We start from the raw sequence: 20927 nt of genomic DNA, 5'->3' as shown, positions 1-20927 counted from the left end.
AAACTTGCCTCTATGATTTTTTTAACCTTTGTGTTATTTTTCAGTTGTTGGCAAAAGGAGTATCATTATTTGGCCTGTCATCCTGACATCCCTCCCCCCCTCCCCCGCCAGTCTAGATCTGTTATATGGGAATAGTTCCAAGTTATTATGAGGATTAAATGAGATGATTTAGCCCTGGCCGGTGTGGCTCAGTTAGTTAGGTGTCGTCCCGCGCATTAAAAGGTTTGATTCCAGGTCAGGGCACATGCCCGGATTGCAGGCTCTATCCCCTGTCAGGGTTCGTGCAGGAGGCAGCTGATCAATGTTCCTCTCTCTCCCTCTCTCTTCCTCTCTCCCTAAAATCGATAAAAACATACTTTTTTTAAAAAGAAGAACCATTCTTTTTTTTTTTTTAATGAGGTGATCTATGTTAAAAGTGGTACATAGTAGGCTCAAAAATACTTTTTAGCAAACTGGGATTATTTCTTATTTGAGGTTGTGGCCTACTAGTGACAGAGTGAAGACTACTTACAATTCAGGTACTGGAAGAAATTAATAAAAGCACTTGAATGGATTTGGGCAATTAGTTTAGACATCTTCGGATTCACTTCCATAAGGAAAGACTAAAACTCAAAATGAGAACAATTTGTTCTTTCAAATAACCTGCCTTTTGTTGTGAGAATTTGTTGAGATAATTCATATAAAATGCTTAGAAAGTGCCTGGCACATAGTGAGAATTCAGGAAATGTGAATTGCTTTTATTTTTATTATCATGTGTGGGGGTTTTTTAATTTTTAAGGTGAAGCATTGTGGGAAACCAATGTAAGTATGTGTCTTTGCAGATATAAGTAAATTGCCCATTAGAATGTACACATAATTTAGAAATTCAGTAGGAGTTGAAGAAATCATCATGGTTTCTTGGGAGGTTTAACTAAAGGGTTAAATCTTTGTAGTTGCTGGAATTTAGTAACTCCAATAAATTAGAGATCTGTCTCTTTAAAATAATATGTCTTGGTTGTGCTTCTTTTTTGCTTTTATTTCTAAGGGGCTGTATAAGATTAACAACCATAATATTGTGTAATCTTTTTTTTTTTTAATTTTTATTTATTGCTTTGAGAGAGAGAGAGAGAGACATCAATTTGTTGTTCCACTGATTTATGCATTCATTGGTTAATTCTTGTATGTGCCCTCACTGGGGATCAAACCCACAACTTTGTTGTATTGGGACAGTGCTCTAACCAATTGAGCTCACCGCCCAGGGCACATTGTTGTAATCTTTGAGTGACTATATTGTAATTGCTTGTTTAATTGTTCATCTCCCTTGCTAGGCTATAAACTCAGTGAGGGCAGTGATGCTCTTGTACACCACTGCATTTCCAGTGTCTAGAGCAGTGTCTGGCATGTGCTACTATTCAGAATATTTGTTGAAGAATGAACAGAGTGACTTCCCATTTGAAAACACATGGCAAAGGAGAAATTCTGAAAGCTGCCTCATGTAATGAAGAATTGAATTTCTGATTTTTTCCTTGAAACCTGGTTTTTGTAACATGAAAGTAATGTCAGTCTCATGAATTTCATTTTCTCTTTTAATAGTAAACAAAGTGAGGCAAATTTTCATGGAAAGGGTCATACCTCAGAATCTTTACAACCTAGGTTGGAATCCAAGCTCTGTGTCAGCAGCTTAACCTCTCCCAGCCTTGGAGAGTTACAAATTAGGAATTATGAGGATTAAATGAAGGGGCATAGAAAGTGTCACATTGTAGCTTCAACAAAATTAGCTTCCTTTCTCCTTCTCATTGTACATTATTAGAAGTAATTCATCTTCTCTTTATTTCAGACTTATCTGCATACCGTGATATTATTTGGTTAAGAAATGGGAGTAGTAGGCCAGCTTCTATGGGAAGCAGCTCGGTAAGGTAGAGAGACCAGTAGTAGACTAGGAGTTGGGGAAACTTTTCCTAAAGTAGTCCTTGCTTTTTACAGACTGGGAATGTGACCTTGGGTAAATCACCCAACTTCTACGCTACGTTTGTGTTTCTATTAAGTGATATATTCCCCAGTGATTAATAATATTTGAGAAAGCCCCAAAAGGACTATTTTCTATTCTGTTATAAAGAAGCTTCTAAAATGTCACTATTACCCCCCAAAATTAACTCTAAAACAACACAGAAACACTGTTGTTTCTCTTGGGCACCTGACACATCAGAGCTGCCCCCACCCCACCCAGTACGTTACAGTTACTCATTCGCATCATTCATTTTTCTGAAGCAAATCAGTACATCTTGAAATCCATATTTCATGGAGCTACTTAACTAATTGCTGCAATCAGCAGCTATTTATTATAGTAGGGCTGGTAAATAGCTCTGAGGTTGGCATACCATGCAGAGTGTGTTTTTTATGGTCACATTTTTTAATGATGAGTTTTAATAGGGGAAAATGGTTAATTTGTTAATATTCTCCTAAAAGCCCTAACTTGGGTCCTGTTATCTTTATCCAGTGGTAACTTAAAAAGCCATGGCAAAGTCATTGACCCAGCGGGTGCACCAGCTGTTGGAGAGGCTGTACCATTCAGAAGGACAGGAAGAGGGAAAGAGCACCCTGTTTTTCCTCTTGTTTGGAGACCCTCATTAAATTACTCAGAAACAATAATCAGATAGCTGCTGTTCAAGTTAATGGCACCTCTGAGTCCCTGTCAAGAGAGCTTTATTTAATGCGCAACAGACCTGGAGTGATGCAGGTGCCTTTTCAGACCCTCATTTAATTTAAGCTGCTTTTGTTGGCATGGCAACTAGTTGAGACATCTGGGAGACATTATGCTGGGGATTGAGACTTCAGAGGATTTCTGCTAGAGCAAAGCAGAAACCTTATCATAAAGTGGTGTGTGTTGCTTCTAAATTTCTGCACCTACATTGTTAAGTCTTCAGATTCAGGAATTGTATTTTCCAGAGAAATAAATTTGTAAAAGGTCGGCCTGGTTGTTGGCTTGTTTTCTACAAAGGAAAAACTGCTTTACTTGTGGAGTGAAAACTGTATTTCAGCTAAAGCTTGACAAAACATAGTCTTTGCCAAGTGGCTGTTTGTAAAATCAGTTCGTAAAAATTATACATTTACAGTATTCCAGTCTTTTATGTTTAAAAGAGACTAGTGGGTGGGAAAGCATCTCTGCACAAAGGTAAACCAAATGGTAAAGATAGCTGGGGGCTCTTTGTGGTTTTGCCATAGACTTTTTGGTTCAATTAAGAGTTTATTAACTGACCCTCATTCTTTTCTAACCCAGCCTATAACCTTCTCAAGAAGCAGAGAGATGAAAGCATTACTCTTAAACTTTCCTTAAATATTATAACAGGAAGTTGAATGAAAGGTTTTTCAAGTTCACAGATTCTGAGGACAGACGTGGTGATCTAGTCATTTGCGTTTAGCAGAGGAAATACCTGCTGGTTTATAGTTTGAGAAATAAAATTAATTATTGTGAGAGAAATTAAGCACATGTGTATGTAGTCTTAATATAGAATAATTAACTTATGATGCTCTAAATTCATTTTGAACATCTTGCTTTTCAATTTTTTGATATCTGGTAATGTTTTGCTCTGTTTTAGGTTGAACCATGGGAAATTATTATTTTTGTTGGTCAGTAATGGTCCAATATTGTCAATTCAAATTCAATAGGTTTAGGGTCAATAATACCCTGATCTGGAAATATATATTTTGTAATGTTAAATGAAAAGAATTTTTTTTTCTGAAATGAGTATTTTTAAAATATCTGGTTAGAACAGGACCCATGGCAGCCAGACGATGTTTTCCTTTCCCCTTTCTTTGAGAGTGTAGTCACTGTTAGAAGAAAGCATATGACATTATTTTATACTTATTCTCTGGTTTTGGTTCTTTATCAGTTAGTTCCTTTTATAAATCAAAACAAGATTTTTCAAGTACCAGCACTATGAATTCAACCTGATAACTTGAAAATTAAGTTCTTTCTGCTGCTTGCATGCATACCAACTGTGACTACTGACAGTAAAGATTCTGGCATCATAACTTGGCTGCCAGTTTTGTGGGAGACAGAATACAACATAACCTGCTCTTCACTTCCATTCAAGAACTTTTCAGTCCTGGCAGGAATAAAAAATTGTCAATTAACTCAGCAGACATGCCTGACATCCCATACAAATAAGTGCTTCACATTCTCTTTAGGAATTTTTTTCCTGAGTGAAATCTCCAGTTGACAACACTTAATACAGTGATAGCAGCTGTGAAGTTTTTCTGTTTTTGTTTTGTTGCTTTGTTTTTTTCCTGTGTAGTGTTTCTTTGTCTTTGTCCCTTGAGATTCCTGGAATCAACTCAAGAATATTGGTACTTTTGATTAAGGCTTAATGGTGCAAATAGAAGTTTCTTCCTGGCTCTATCCTATGATTAAGAATCTAGTGGGAAAAGGTCAGAAGGCCAGATCATTTATAGCCCTGTAAGGACATTTTTTGGACTTAGACTTTTACTCTAAATGAAATGGAGAGCTTTTGCAGAAGAGTGACATAATCTTTCATTCTAAAAGATGTTCTGTGAAATGCATACAAAAATAAGATGAATTGATGAAGGGAAGGAGCCATGCATAAATGTGTGCTAAAACAAATATGGCAAAATAATAAGTATAGAATCTAGGTGATGGGTGTGTCATTGTTTAATTCTTTCAAATCTTATGTGTGTTTGAAAATTCTTATAAGAAATAATTTTAAACTATTAAGAAACAAAATCTAACCCTGATGGAAATATTGTAAATTAACTTATGTGTATCATTTTATAGAATGACTCTAACATTCTGTACTGTCCTATAAGGAAATTCTGCATGCCAAATCTGCTTTCCTCACTGTGAAGTAGAATGTATTTCTTTGAGAAGAATCTGGTTAATAAAACCTAAAATAAAAATCATACCTAAGATTGTAAAAACCATAAAACTAATATTTTCTAAATAATAAAGTGACTGTCGATGTATAGACAAAATAAAAACGTAATGGTAAAAAAATCTATTCTGGCTGTTATATTTTAGAAATCTAGGGGTCATGAACCAGTGTGGTAAGAGTGGACATGGTCACAAGTGGTCAAATTCTGTGGCTAAATTTTCAAAGAACCAACAGTATTTTCTGTCATACAGTCGTGCACCATGTTTCATAACATGTTTCAGTCAACACATATGACAGTAGTTTCATAAGAATATAATGGAACTGAAAAAATTATCGCCAAGTGATGTCATAGCCATCATAGTGTCCTAAAACAACACATCACTCCCATGTGGTGATGCTGGTGTAAACCAACCTACTGCACTGCCAGTCGTATAAAAGTATAGCGTATGCAAGTATGTGCAGTACATAATACTTGATAATAAACAACTCTGTTACTGGCTTATGTATTTACTATATTTTTATCATTACTTTAGAGTGTACTCTTTCTACTTATAAAAAATAATTTAAAAATAAGTTGGCTCTAAAACAGTATGCTGTGTCATGCCAGCAGCCTCATGTCTCATGTTTACCGTGTCTTTTGATTGCATTGTTTTCTCTTGTGCTTGATTTAATCTCATGTTGTTTTAGTCATCATGGCCCCTAAGTCTACAAAATCTACTGTTAATGTTGCCAGTAACAGGCTATATGGAGTGATTGACCTGGAAATGAAATTAAAAGTGATTAAGGACTACAAAGGTGGAAAATCAGGATGGTTGTTGGTCAGTCAAGCATGTCCCATTCCACCATAGCTACGATCTTGAAGACAAAAACAAAGTGATGGACACTAAAGGATCTGCTTCATCGAAGGCAGCAAGACAAACAAAAATTTGAGAGGGGCCTGTATCAAACACAGAGAAACACCTAATGGCCTAGATTGATGACCAAATACAGAAGCGTATTCCGCTAAGCACCATGACAGTCACAGCCAAAGCAAAAGGGTTGTTTGTGATGTTGCAAGAAAAGGCTGAACTCTACTACAATGTTGCATTTACTCTAACTCTGGGTGGTTTAAACGATTTTAAAATCGTTACTTATTACATAGTGTGAAAGTGAGTAGTGAGTCTGCAAATGCTAATGTGAAGACAGCTGAAGAATTTTTGAAAAAAATGAAAAAAAGCAACCAACTAAACCACCGTGGATGTATTTCTGAAAGGAGTGACACTTCCTCAAGATGAGCCTCAGGCATTACTTCAGGAGGTGTTTTAGAAGACATTTTTATCATAGGAGATGTCAGCTCTATGCATGTTACTATCTCTGAAGACCTTTCAATGGGATATGGTGTGGAGGTGGAGGACGGTGATATCGATTATCCTTACCCTATGTAGGCCTAGGCTAATGTGTATTTGTGTCTTCGTTTTTAACAAAAAAGTTTTTTAAATAGAAAAGCTTACCTAATAAGAATAGAAAGGGAAGTATTTTTGTACAGCTATATACCATGTGTTTGAGTTTCAAGCTAAGTGTTATTACAAAAATTGAAAAGTTAAAAAACAAGTTTATAAAGTAAAAAGGTACACTAAACTAAGGTTAATTTATTATTGAGGAAAGAAAAATATTTTTTTATAAATTTAGGGTAGCCTTAGTGTACAGTGACGTCCTAGGCCTTCACGTTGACTCACTACTCACTGACTCACCCAGAGCAACTTTCAGTCCTACAGGCTCCATTCATGGTAAGTGCCCTATGCAGGTGTACCAGTTTTTATCTTTATATCATGTTTTTACTTTACCTTTTCTATGTTTAAATACACAAATATTTACCATTATGTTACAGTTGCCTACAGTATCCAGTACAGTAATGTGCTGTACAGGTTTGTAGCCTAGGAGCAATAGGCTATACCATATAGCCTAGGTATAGAGGAGACTGTACCATTTAAGTTTGTATAAGTGCAGTCTATGATGTTCACACAAATCGCTTAATGACGCATTTCTTAGAACGTATCCCCATCCTTAAGTGATGCATGACTTAAATCATAAAACTCACTCAAACTTAATTCTCAATGAACCTGTCCTATTCTAGATATAGCAAAAGACCTTACCTTTGCAAAAACTCTGAATTCCACATCTCCATTGCTCCATAGGCCCCAGCCTTTGATCATTTGTCGTGTGTGCATTGAGCAGAATCCTAAGAATATAACAGAGTAAAGCACAGGAAGCTTAAAATTTAGGAAGGGGGATATAAATATATAAAAAGTTAAATAAAAGAACTAAGTTGTTAAGATTGCATGGTGACTTCACTTTAACCATTTTCCATATTTGCAGGAGTACCACATGTTAACAGTTGATAGGTAGGTCATCATCTTTCCCGTTGGTGCCATGGTGGCCTAGGGCAAGACTGCCAACCCTCTCATTTGAAGTAGACCCTAAGACTGGTCCTCACACTCATCCTAGCCTGGCTGTCATTTAACATGTTTACCTTTATTTTTCTCTTTTATAATGCTGTTTATAGAGAAGTCACTTGGTTGTTTACTTCTGCTAACTTTTAAACAGTAAATTCGTAAATTTGGGTAATGTTTTTATCTCCTTGAGGGCTGGATTCTCACCTCTGTTATGCTGTCTAGAAGCTTTCTTTTCCTAAGCTTTTTCCAGCCTTAAAAATAGAAGTTATTCTTTAGAACTGGAGCCTACTTTGAGGGCATTGGGGGCTGAATTCTCTGAACTCTCCTTAACTTAACACCTCAAGATATGTTGTCACAGAATTGATGCAGAGTGACCTACATAAAATTATCGTGTCTCCTCAACCACTCAGCTCAGATCATGTCAAAGTTTTTCTTTATCAGATTTTGCGAGGTAAGATTTTCTTTATGAAGAAAAACATAGTGTCACTGTGTAAATGAAATGTTTTACTTTTCATTTGAACTTTAACTAATCTGACCTTCCAAGGCTTTCTTCTTTCCTAAAGACTTTTTTTTTCTTTTTTGCTCAAGTAATCTCTATACCAGATGTTAAATAAGAGGCTTTTAAGGGTAGCCAAATGGTCCTTGTTTTTAGTGATGCCCTGTCTAATTTATTAGGCAGTTGAGTAGGTCATTCTGCAGAGGCAAATAAGCAGGATGGTTTGTTGAGCAGCAGTGATTTAGTATGAGATGACTACATTGAAAAGTAACTTCCCTCTGGATGTCATCCTTTCTTCAAGCCAGCAGTAGGTGGGCCTGGTCAGAATGCTGGCTGGCATACTTGAGTCCAACTCTAGAAAAATGAAATGGCTGTTAAAGCCTAAGCAGTCAGCTTAAATAATTCTCCATTCTGGCTTATTGAAGAGCAAGGATTTGATAGAGAAGTGATTTGGGCTGACATTGTTGAAGCTTTCTCTGGCCATCGGGTATGTCCTTCAGAATTTTTGCTGTTACAAATGGAGAATTGTTTGAAGCTGAAACAGCTTTCTGACCCAGTAAAATACTTCTCCCCCACCAAGATTCATAGAATGAAGACATTCTTTATAAAGATTGAAAAGCATCCGGCAAAAGTATTAAAACACATACACAATATTAAAACCAGAAAGTTCACCTTCTATAGATGCGTTGATATTCAGCAGTTGGGGTGGGGGCAGGGAAGATATTGGATATTGGATCTTTTTTTATACTTGTTAAAAATGTGGTTTGCTATATTTTATTCAAAAGACAGCCTTAAAGCTGTGACCTTTATCTAGTCGTGCTAAAGCCCCCAGTCTTTTAAGATATCCAGAACACTTTAAAAGTAGTTAATTACCCTCTTGACTCTCAGTGGTAGAGAATACTACGGACAAACCTGGGCAGGCTTCTGAGTTTCGCTGCATCAGTGAATGTCTGTCCAGGGAAAGACTCCCTGTTGGCTGATGAGAACTGTTTCGTTGGAGAGGCTCGGAATCACAGGTCGAGGGCGTCAATAGCAGAGCTCCAGTAGCCACACTGATGAGTAATACAAGGGTATTGATCAGCCTTAACGCCCGTGCCTGAAAGACTTATCTAACTCAAACCTAAGTGATCTTTTGAATTGTAGACATTATCTCTAGGTTATGTAAATCTTTGATGATACTTCATTTTACTGTAAAAAAAATAGAGTTTTTTGGGGTAAGACTAAGTCAAGCTTTTAATAATGTTCATTATGCATTTATTTAGGGAACAATTTAAAATCCTGTATTCTCTGTTTCTATGGTTTTCCCTAGATCAGTGGTTGAATAAAAGGAATTAAACATCTGCAATTAAATCTGCTTGTTATTTCAGGTTTGAAATATCTCCATTCAGCTGGCATTTTACATCGAGACATTAAGCCAGGGAATCTCCTTGTGAACAGCAACTGTGTTCTAAAGGTAGCTTTTCAGTTTATTTAAATATCTGAGAAAAAAATCAGAATGTCAAGGCAGATTTAAGAAAAACATGTTTTTCTGAAAGAAATAGTTAAATTTCTTTTCATCACTTAACCAAAAATTAAAGAGCCCAGTTTTCTCTAGTGATATCACGAGTCATGGCCATAGTAACTAATTTGTAGTATTGTCTCATGGTTTCTTTATGATATTTTGCATATATTTTGGAAACCCTGAAATTGGAGTTACAGTGGAACTAAGAAACAAGAATGGAGAAGGTGATTTCTTTTCAGATTATCCCATTATTAAAGGAAGTATATACATCACAAGAAATATTGAAATAAGCTTCTATTTATGTGAAAATGAAGTACGGCTTTTAAGAAGACTGTGTTTTTGCACAGCTAACATATTTATATGCTCTTTGAGGTAGCAAAGTAGGAAATGGAAACATTTAAAAGTGAAAATACTAAGCCAAAAAGGGGTCAAATGTTTTTCCACAATATATAGTAGCCAGTTATTCCTCTGAAGAATTGCTTATGAGATTAATTATAGTTATAGCCCAAAATCTCATATATTAGTTTCAGTTTTACTTTTCCTCCAGTACCACCCCCACCCCAGTGTCTTTTGTTAGAGTGACTCACAAATAGCAAAATGCACTTATGTGCATTTCCCCACCTCTAGAGATAGTATCAGCAGAACTCCTAGACTGAGGGGCCCACCATACTTTCCCCATCACAGGAATTAGAGACAAGGGCCTTCCTAGAGCTGTGTCATCTTGGTGTAAGAAAATTAAAATTCCACTTACTTTATGAGTAGCTACAGTATTACATGGTGCTTTAGTCTACAATAAATGTAAAGTATATTTGAAAAAGGAAGCTTAAAAATGTTTTCTGCTTTAATCAGTAGGGAGGAGATGGGTGAAAAGGTGAAGGGTATTAAGGAGGTACAGACTTCCAGTTATAAAATAAGTCATGGGGATATAATGTACAGAATAAGGAATATAGTCAATAACATATCATAAGAATCTTGTACACTGCCAGTTGGTTACTAGACTTATCATGGTACTCACTTTATAAGATGTATAAATGTCAAGTCACTATGTTGAACACCCAAAACTAATACTGTATGCCAAGCATAATTTTAAAATAAATTAATAATTGATTAAAAGTAAAAGCAATCCAGACTATCATTATTGCTTAGCTTGTTGACAGTTAAGCTAAACATTAAAACCAAATATATAAATTAATTTCATTTTTTATTTTAAGTGTTTTCTTTCAACTGAGCCAGTTTTCTTTAAAAACTGGTGTGTTGTGCTGCCTTTGAATAAAAATTCTCCCTTCATATAGCCTTTTAAGAACTTTGTTCCTGTTTTGACTCTAGAAAGATTAAAAACCTATTTTTCATATTTTACTTGGAAACAGCTAATGTTGTAGTTCAATCTGTTGTTTCCACAGAGAAATTAATTGTCCCCAAAATCCACTGAAGTAAATATTTCTTCATAGGTCGTTGGGTTCATTCCCCTGCTACCTATCCCTATAACCCATTTTAATTAAGAAAAATAAAAATAAAAAATATTTAAAACCTTGTAGTCAGGAATTCTTTGTTCTAGTCAGACCAAGTCAGTTTTATGACAATTTAAGCCAGTTTCTTATTTCAGTTTCTGTTGGGAGAATTTCACAAAGCATTTGTGTTGAACTTGTCATGCTCAATGCCACAACTGCTTGAGGTCCATTTTCCAAATCATCTGTTATGTTATTGTAACCTCTGGCTACATGAATAAGTAACTAAAGGAAAATGTCATTTATGAATAAACAACATGTGAGTCAGAACAAATTGAAATTTTGCTCTGCTTCCTTGACTTGTCTTAGTGACCTACTTTTAAAAGCCAGAGTAGAATACCAGGCTGTCCTTCTCAAATGTACAGATTCATCGAAAATACTACGATAAAACATTTCTTTTATATTTTTTAAGATTTTTAAATTGACTTTTAGAGAGAGGGAGAGAGAAACATTGATGTGAGAGTGATCACTCAACTGCCTCCTGCACACCCCCTACCATGCCCTGACCAGGAATCAAACTGGCAAGGTGCAGTATAGCCAACTGAGCTACACTGGCCAGGGCATGATAAAACACTTCTTTTAAATTAGTATCTTTTCATATAAATTATTTTGTTTCCTATTAAGCACAAAGTGGATAATTTTGCTGGAAATCTCAATATCTTTTTGGTTACCTGACCATATCAGCTTTTTACTTTGGGTTTAGCTTGTCTTCCAGATAAAATACCAAAAATGACTCCATATCAGACTGATGTTTTGTTTTGTTTTTAAATATTTGTATTAGTTTTATTTTTTAAAAGATACGCTAAAATTTCATGGCCAAGTAATAGAGTTTAAAATATTATGTGTTATTGAACATAGCCTTTGGGAGGATTTGAATATCCCCATATACAAACATGAATTAATTTGATAGGACCAGACATAGTAAATTGAAGACAGAAAGAGAGAATTGCCAAAAATTAGAGATAAAATTTGTTTTCTTTAAAGTAGTGTTATTTTAAGGTGCCAGACTTTTTTTAAAATAAAATCATATACTGGGACCTCAATAACAAAAGTGTTATCACTTACAATATTGACTCATAAAGTTAATCAGTGAGGACACTGGAGCTGGGATGGCCATTATTCTCTTATCTCATCCTCAGTGCTCCCAGTGTTTGTTTTAGTTGCCCCATATCAAGAAAATCTTAATTCCTAAAAATAAGCAGAAGTTGCTGGCACTGCAGTTGTTCACTAACAGCTCACCTTGCAATCTCAGCATACTTTTCAGTTAAAAAGAAATAGCAGACAAGATTTATCCTAAGGTCTACATATTAATTAACCAGTCTTTCTCATTTACTATCATGTCTCCAGGTTCTAGCATATGTCTCAAACGTACAGGCGCTTGATTAAGTATTTACGGCATGAAGAAGGGAATGAACCTGATAGCACTGGTTTTATACAGTTTGCACATTTTTACATAGTCACACATTTGGGTGTGAATTAGTATTTTAAATAGATACATGTGAAGGGACAGTGTTTATGAAACGCCTGAAATACTTCCTCATAACTATATTTAGCAAGACTCGATTTGATACCTATAGCTTTAAAGAAATTTTACTATATTGCCTGGCTGGGCTGGATCAGCACTTGAGCATCGACCTAGGATCCAGGAGATCGTGGTTCAGCTCCCGGTCAGGGCACATGCCTGGGTTGTGGGCTCAATCCCCAGTCAGGGGCGTGCAGGAGGCAGGTGATCAATGACTCTCTCATCATTGATGTTTCTCTCTCTCCCTCTCCCTTCCTCTCTCTGAAATCAACAAAGATATATTTAAAAAGAAAAGAAAAGAAATTTTACTTTATATATTCCATAAAGACAATGGCCCGGCCGGGCGTGGCTCAGCGGTTGAGTGTCGACCTAGGATCCAGGCGATCGGGGTTCGAGTCCCCGTCAGGGCACATGCTCAGGTTGTGGGCTCAATCAATGACTCTCTCATCATTGATGTTACTATCTCTCTCTCCCTCTCCTTTCCTCTCTCTGAAACCAATAAAGATATATTTAAAAAAAAAAAAAAGACAATGAACATAGCCCAGGAGGTCTTCAGGATATACCTTTTTTTTCTCTCTCATAATATCTTCCTCAGTAAGCCAGCCTTGAAAATAGATAGCTTGGTTTCTACATTAAACCTAGAAATATGCATTCATCTTTTTTCTTTTGGTTGTTATCAATTTGAAAACAGATTAAAGGTGGGAAGCATATTTTTAAGATACATCATTTTATATAAAAATATGGAAGTTTGAGAGTTTTCTTCCCTGTCTTCCAAATAAGGTCAAATTATATATTAACACAAATATTCCCTACCTATATGACTGAAAACTTTTCAAAGTTCAAAGGTCTTATCAAGATTTTGGCTTTTTGTTGTTTGTTTCACTTTATCACTTGTCTATTTGACAATATTTTGATAATCTTTTCTATTTAGATTTGTGATTTTGGATTGGCCAGAGTGGAAGAATTAGATGAATCTCGTCATATGACTCAGGAAGTTGTTACTCAGTATTATCGGGCTCCGGAAATCCTGATGGGCAGCCGTCATTACAGCAATGCTATTGACATCTGGTCTGTCGGATGTATCTTTGCAGAACTACTAGGACGGAGAATACTGTTTCAGGCACAGAGTCCCATTCAGCAGGTATGATATCACTTTAGGCTTTCGAAGCTTCTGATTCTATTACAGATTCAGAGGACAAACCATCTTGCGTACATGTCTTGGACTTATTATACCGTCTAAATTGCTTTTAGCAAATTTCGGAATTCAGGTTCTACAATTCTGAAAGTTATGAAGTTGCAGATTACAGAGAGACTCATTTTATAACTTACAAGCCTATTAGAGGGAGTGTTCACTTTATTGCGTGCACTGGCGCATAGCAGCAGACTGCTGTAACAATTTGTACAGGTATAATCTTCAGTTGTTGGCGGGCCTCTGTTCTTTTTGACTGAATAGGTCTGACTTGTAAATGTATTTGGTGGCTTAATGTACTTACACGTTACACTTAGAATATAAATTTTGAGTGATTTCTTTAAATCTAAACATTTAGAAACATTTCTAACCTTTATTATTGGACTAAAATACTTAAATATGTCATAGAACATCGGAAGTTGATTAAAATATGGTTTTAGGAAACCATGATGCTTTCATCATCTGCCTTTAGCTAATTCATTACTACATGTAGATTCTTGGGATAATTTCTAATTATTTTTTATTCTTAAGTTTTAACAGTATTATTTGCATGTGAATTAGGTAACAATGATGAGCTCAGGCTGTGGAATCAAATTAGTGGATTCAAATCCTAGCTCCGCTACCTAACTATTAAATCTTGGGCAAGTTAAACTTCTGAGGATTGTTATGCAGATTAAATTAAGTAGAAAAGCTGAAAATAAGGCCTGGTACATAGTAAGCACTCAATTAGAAAATATGATGGTGGTGGTATGCCAGGGTGCTTAGGGATGCAGCAGTAAATAAGACAGAGTTAGTTCCCACCTTTGTGAAACTTCCATATGAGACAAAAATTAAATAAATATAATCCCAAGTAATGATAAATTCTTTGACGAAGAATTAAACCAGGTTAGGGATAGAGAATGATGATGGGGCAGAGCAGCACTAAAGAATTCTCTGATGAAATAGCATTTGAGGAGTGACCCAACTGAAATGGGGAGCTAGGTCTTGGGAAAGAGTGTCCTAGGAAAAGGGACAGCAGCATAATATAGCTTCTGAGGCAGGAGCAGGCGTGGCATGTTGGAGGGAGGGCATGCTCAAGGGAGAGCACGTAGGAGCCGAGGCCAGAGAGAGAGGAAAAGGGCCTGGCCATGGCAACCTGATGAGGCTTTAGATTTTATTCTAGGCAAAGTGTGATGGAGAAGTCCCTGAAGGTTTTGAACAAGGGTGTGTTAAGATTTGATCACATTTTTTTTGTTTTGTTAATCCTCACCTGAGGATATTTTTTCCATTGCTTTTCAGAGAGAGTGGAAGAGAGGGAGGTGGAGAGAGACAGAGACAGAGAGAAACATTGATGTGAGAGAGACATCGATTGGTTGCCTCCTACTCATGCCCCGACCGGGCCAGGGATCAAGCCTGCAATCGAGGTTCGTGCCCCTGATGGAGAATTGAACCTAGGAGTCTTCAGTGCAGCAGGCTGACGCTCTAACCACTGAGCCACATGGGCCAGGGCATTTGATCACATTTTAAAAGATCACCCTGACTCCTGTGTGTTTTTGTAGATAATTCATGTACTTGACCAGAAATTGAATCATTATTTTTATTCTCTTTCTACAAAGAATTGTTAACTGATACATTAGAAACTATATATGCTTTGATCAACATTTAAATTTTTCTCTGCTAATATTCAAAGTTTATTCTTTAAAGTTTACATCTTAAAAATTGATCCTAGTGATAAAAAACCTGTATATAATTTAATGTTGGGGACTATTGACAGTATCCATTCAATATTTTTGGAAAGTAGAGTTTAACAGACTTACCTGTAAGACTGTCATTATCGTATCTGGACATAAGAAGCGGCCATACAGAAAGGCTTAAGTAATCTTGTGAGATCTTGAGTTGCTGCTGAAAGAATATATATAGGAAAGTGTGAAGCAACTGGATTGGGATTCAGATATCTCATTTTCTAGAGAAATACATAGGTCTTAAGTTTGCCACTGAAGGAGAACTCATATCTATCTATCATCAGTGTATTTTGGGGTGAAATATCAAGATCTAAAATGGGAAAAGAGCCCAGTCTGTGTGGCTCAGCAGTTGGGCATCAACCTATGATCTAGGAGATTTTGATTCAATTCCCGTTCAGGGCACTTGCCCTGGTTGTGGACTCGATCCCCAGCAGGAGGCGTGCAAGAGACCACTGATCAATGACTCATCATTGACGTTTCTATCTGTTTCTCCGTCTCCCTTCCTCTCTCTGAAATCAATAAAAATATATTTTAAAAATATATTTAAAAAATAAAATGGGAAAAGAGTCTTAAATGGAAGTAGTTATTTTCTTTGTATTTTTGAGAAATAAATAGCATAGGTATTGTAATACCAGCAGACTTCATAAAAATGTTTCTCATCCATGGATCTGACCCATTTTAGACAATTTTCTCTAAATGTGTCCATTTGTTTTCATGAGTCAGTCATCTCCTTCTGCCTTTAAGTGTAGTTGTTAGAGGCCCAAAAGTATCACCAACACACTTTTTCCAAAAAGCTTGGTATAGAGATCTTTACTTCTGTGGAAAACAAGCTACTTAGACATTTCCACTGTCCTGGAGAAGAGTGATCCTGATGGTACCCCACAGTTTAGATCAGTGCAGAAGGAAATTGTGCTTTATATTTGGCAACTTCAGCACCAGGGAAAGAAGTATTCTCTAGGTAAGAATTTTCCATTCTGAAGGAATTTGAATGAAATGTTATTGCTAATTAGGTTTTGAGGTTAGAACAGTTGTAGCACTACAGGAAATTGTGAAGGCGCTTTGTTACTTACAAAGACTTGTTTGTGAGAAGACCATTTTTATTGGTCTCTTTTATTGTGCCCAGTTAACTAAATGTGGCCTTATGCATGTCATAGTTAGATTCTAAGTGCCACAGTTTCCTGTCGGTATAAGAGGTTTCTAGCTTAACGAGGATATTAAGGGATGTGTAAGTGACTCAAACATTGATGGTTTAGCTTTCATTTCAGGTGTGAATGTTCTAAGTATGTACTAAATCACAGTTGCCTGATCTGTGGATTAGCTCCTTGTTGAGCCTGAATCCATGTAAAGCATCATAATCTATTCATTAACTGTTTGAAAATAATAGACATTAGCTATCAGCCAAAGAGCAGTTTACCTCTGCAAGGATCATAGGTGCTAGGATATCAAGACACTGGACAGGTAGATGCAGACTCCTAAATTGCTATAGCCTTAGAAAGCCATGTTTGCCAAAACATATTTTCTGTATTTTTCCCATATGGTAATAGTCAAAAAAGTGAAAACAGGAACGCCTGTTGGTTAATCTGGAACTTGCCTTAGGTTTATTTCCCCCAAATTTGGTCCTCATCTCTAATGAAAAGTTGTTTTCAAGAGCTTATTATCCATGTATTACATGTTTCCTTGTAGTTGGATTTGATCACGGATCTGTTGGGCACACCATCACTGGAAGCGATGAGGACGGCTTGTGAAGGCGCTAAGGCACACATACTCAGGGGTCCTCATAAACAGGTAAAAGTTGAAGGAAGGGATCTGTATTTGGTAACCATCTCTTTGGGCAGGATTTTCTTTCCAACAGAATAATGAAGTGAGAATTTTTAAACAAAAACATTACTTGTAAGTTTTATTTATTCTGTATGTCATATATCATATCTGTAAGTAAGAAAATGTTAAATATTTGTCAAATCAAATAAAATACAGTGATTCCCTATGCTGTAGGAGAAAGGAAATATTTTTGTAGTACCCTTGCTAATAAATGACCCCTGGTTTTTTTATGTGTCTGATAAAAGTTACTAGGGGTGGAGCTTTAACCTCAGTGCCATAACCAAATACATTTATATCAAGATGTCCTTTCCAAATATTGAACCAAAATACCTGGTATCTCTTATTCCAGCCATGAATGTGAAGCTGTTTTTATTGCACTCTTGCTACTAACACACAAGCAGATGTGAATGTTGTTAGAAAAGAAGTATGAAGAGAGATTGCCAGATTTGCACTGATTGATATTACTTGCAACCAGCCAAGTCGCTGCTGAGAAAAACGAGATTTTTTTTTATCTCTATCCTGTTGATTTAGCATCATTGTTTAGAAGCGTTTTTCCTAATCTTCTTTGAACAAAACAGCTTAATGATATGAAGAATAAAGGGAACAAACTGAGACAGAAAAGAGGAGGCTTAAACAGGAAGACTCCACAATGAATTTTCCTGGGCTTTGCCTTGGTTTCTTTTAAATTGAGCATTTAGGAGATCTCATTTATCATTAGAAGATCTGGTTGATCTAACTGGCCAAATGACAGACCAAGTTTGGCACTCCTTGTTTCAAATTACCAGCCAGATGCTTGGTCAAGGCCTTGCCTTTCCCTTGCAGTTCCCTCTCTGTGATTCTAGTGTGACTCCAGAGCATCCATTTGCACAGGCACAAAGGCAATGGGTAAAGTATGTTACCTCCTAAAACCAGCTCAAACTAGTAAATAGAGATGTAGATGTTGGTTTGGGGTTTTTTTTAATGTATCTTTATTGCTTTCAGAGAGAGGAAGGGAGAAGGGGAGAGAGAGGTAGGAATATCAATGATGAGAGAGTTATTGATCAGCTGCATCTTCACACCCCCGAGTGGGGATTGAGTCTGCAACCAGGGCATGTGCCCTGACCAGGAATCAAACTGAAATCTCCTGGATCATAGGTCGATGCTCAACTGCTGAGCCACACCAGCTGGGCTAATTAACTATCTTTTAAAGTCACAGATTACTGCCTCAAATTAATTTACTTGTGTTGGTTGGTCAATATACACATTTCCATTATGTAACAGTCAGGATTCTTTTCAGTGAAACTCAGTTAAAAGTGGCTTAAGCAAAAAAGGGAACCTACTGGCTCATACAACTGAAGAGTCTTAAGCTACAACTGACATCAGGCCCTGCTGGATTCAGGTAGTCACGTGATGTTCCTTTCCAGGAACAAACTCTCTTCTATGTTTTTCTGTGTGTTGGCTTAATTTCAGACAGGTTTTCCCTCACGTGTTTGCAAAAATGGAACCAGCAGTCCAGGCCTATGTTCTACTAGCATATCAATCCTTCGGGAAGGATCTTCCCAAATAGATCCAGAAATAATTTTTGGAAGTTCTCTGATTTAGTTAGTAATGTGTTTGGTTATAAGTAATAGAAAACCTTGCTTACAGTGTTTAAAGACATAGGAGTTCATTTTTTCCTCATATCAAGTCCAGAGGTATGCAGTCTGGAGCTGATAAAGCAGTTCAATTATGTTATCAAGGATCTAGTTTCTTTCTTTCTTTCTTTCTTTCTTTCTTTCTTTCTTTCTTTCTTTCTTTCTTTCTTTCTTTCTTTCTTTCTTTCTTTCTTTCTTTCTCTCTCTCTCTCTCCCTCTCTCTCTCCCTCTCTCTCTCTCTCTTTCTTTCTTTCTTTCTTTCTTCCTTCCTTCCTTCCTTCTCTGCCATCTTTTGAATGTTGACTTCATGTTCTCTTGCTTATCCCCTCATGGTCACAAAATAGCTGTAGCTTATCCAGAAATCATACCCACTTTCAAAGCAAGAAAAAGGAGGAAAGAGGGAGCACTAGCAGTCTCTGTCCCTTTTGTCAGGAAAGCAAAATTTTCTGAGAAGCCTTCCTACCAGACTTTTGCTTATATGTCATTGTCCAGAACTGTGTAATATGTGGCCTCCCGGATGGAAGACAGGCTTAAAAAATGAGGATTTTCTATCTCATATAATGAAGGTAAATAGGGAGAAGAGGATTAGCAGTATGTGTTGGGTTAGCCATTCTATGTCCCTTACCTTTTTTAGACCATGTGCCCATCCTGGCCGCCAGTCATGGTGCCCAGGAGAATATGTCATTTGATTGCCTAGGCCTGGGTCAAGTGCCATCCTTGGAGTTGGGAGATTGAAATCCAGGCCAGGCAAACCACCTGAGAGTGGGAAGAGAGTGGTTTCCTAACCGTCAGGGAATGCTGAGTAGACAAAAACACTATGGTGTTTATTATTTATTGTCACTTTTCTACAACTCAGAATCTTAAATGAAGAGAATCTTAGTTGCCATGGCCCAACTCAGTATGTGTTAAGTGAGATACTGGTTGAGGCACTGACCTGTTGATAAGATTGAAAAGTCTAATTTAGTCCTTTTGTTCATCTCTCATAAGATTTTCATTTTTCCTCCCATTGTTCCCAGATAATTTTGTCAGAAATAGATATATTTTCACTGAAGTTAAAATAGTCCTGTCTTATCTTACATTTAATAGAATCAGAGTATGTTAGAGAGTTCATGTAGTTCAAACTTCTTATTTTTCAGGTGGAAGTTTCTTTTATATAAGCCCAGAGTGCTTACTACCATGCACTGCGCATTGTGCACCCTCAGTTAACTGCCAACTGACGATCACAGCTTCCTTGCTGCCAGGTGAAAACTAAGGAACATCTAACAGGACTCACACACTGACCAGCATTCTGCAGTTGGCTTATGATGATTGTGGTATTTCCATTTAGGGCCTCTCACCCAAGTCCAAAAGCTTATCCTTGCTTCATTTCACTGACAACCACAGCCATTAATAGAGCACTTTTTATAACCCTCCCTGTCCTCATGATTGAGCACTGGCACCCACTCACTTCCACATTGATAAGTGACTTATAAACTTGTGGAACAAACAGAAAATGGACTGGTATACTTTAAAAGGGGGAAAAGTGATGTGTGTAAATGTTAGGGGTATTGGCAAACACTTTTTTCCAAATGAGATATTTAGGGTATATTTTTAATCATTCGATTTTTTTCTCTTATTCAAAGTGATTCCACTGTACTTGATGAGAAATATAAATTTGTCTGGTTCTATACCATGGGCCCAACTGGTTTCGACCATAATGGCTGGTAAATTGGAGGGGAAGAAGATTGAATTAGAAATGCAGCATCTCTAACATTATATCTTTCCTGTGGAGCCAGTGCTAGTAGCTAGTAGCTAAATTATTAGTGGTTATCTTACTGGAGAGGTATTGGCATGACTGAACTGACCCTTCTTTCTCTGCGTGCCTCTTTCTAACATGCATATAAACCCAGAAAAGGAGAAGGCATCTGACTGTTCTAGGCTGAAATTAAACTTAGCCTTATTTTTACTGTATTTGTTGCGATGTACTCCTGTCAAGAAAGATACAGTTTGAGGTGGGAGGGGTGTTTAAAATTTCAGGTAGCCTTAACATCCACTCATTTGATTTTCATAAACTCCTCATCTCATATCCAAGCATCCTCAATTCTTACAAATTTTGCCTTTGAATTTGTCCTCTATCCTCCACTCAGTGGCTTCTGGAACTACTTGGTTATGTTTTCCTTGCCCACCAGAGAGGTGTTCTTCATCTTTGTTGCCCCAGCACCTAGCCCGGGACCTGGCACTTGGTTACCATTAGATGTTTAGCAATGATGTTGGTTGGTAGGC

General features: G+C 36.8%; 1 protein-coding gene across 1 annotated transcript in view; it reads left to right on the top strand.

The window, feature by feature from the left end:
• The window catches only part of NLK (nemo like kinase), a 121698-nt gene that overhangs the window by 86976 nt on the left and 13795 nt on the right, over positions 1 to 20927 (top strand). Inside the window, exons 4-7 of the mRNA XM_016201908.2 lie at positions 7645 to 7751; positions 9164 to 9249; positions 13256 to 13465; positions 16918 to 17019. Coding sequence (XP_016057394.1) covers positions 7645 to 7751; positions 9164 to 9249; positions 13256 to 13465; positions 16918 to 17019 — 505 coding nt within the window. The remainder of the gene's footprint in view (positions 1 to 7644; positions 7752 to 9163; positions 9250 to 13255; positions 13466 to 16917; positions 17020 to 20927) is intronic.

This window comes from Miniopterus natalensis, chromosome 17 (assembly GCF_054644295.1).
Source record: "Miniopterus natalensis isolate mMinNat1 chromosome 17, mMinNat1.hap1, whole genome shotgun sequence".
Classification (NCBI taxonomy): domain Eukaryota; kingdom Metazoa; phylum Chordata; class Mammalia; order Chiroptera; family Miniopteridae; genus Miniopterus; species Miniopterus natalensis.
This window is presented reverse-complemented; position numbering and strand designations above follow the sequence as displayed.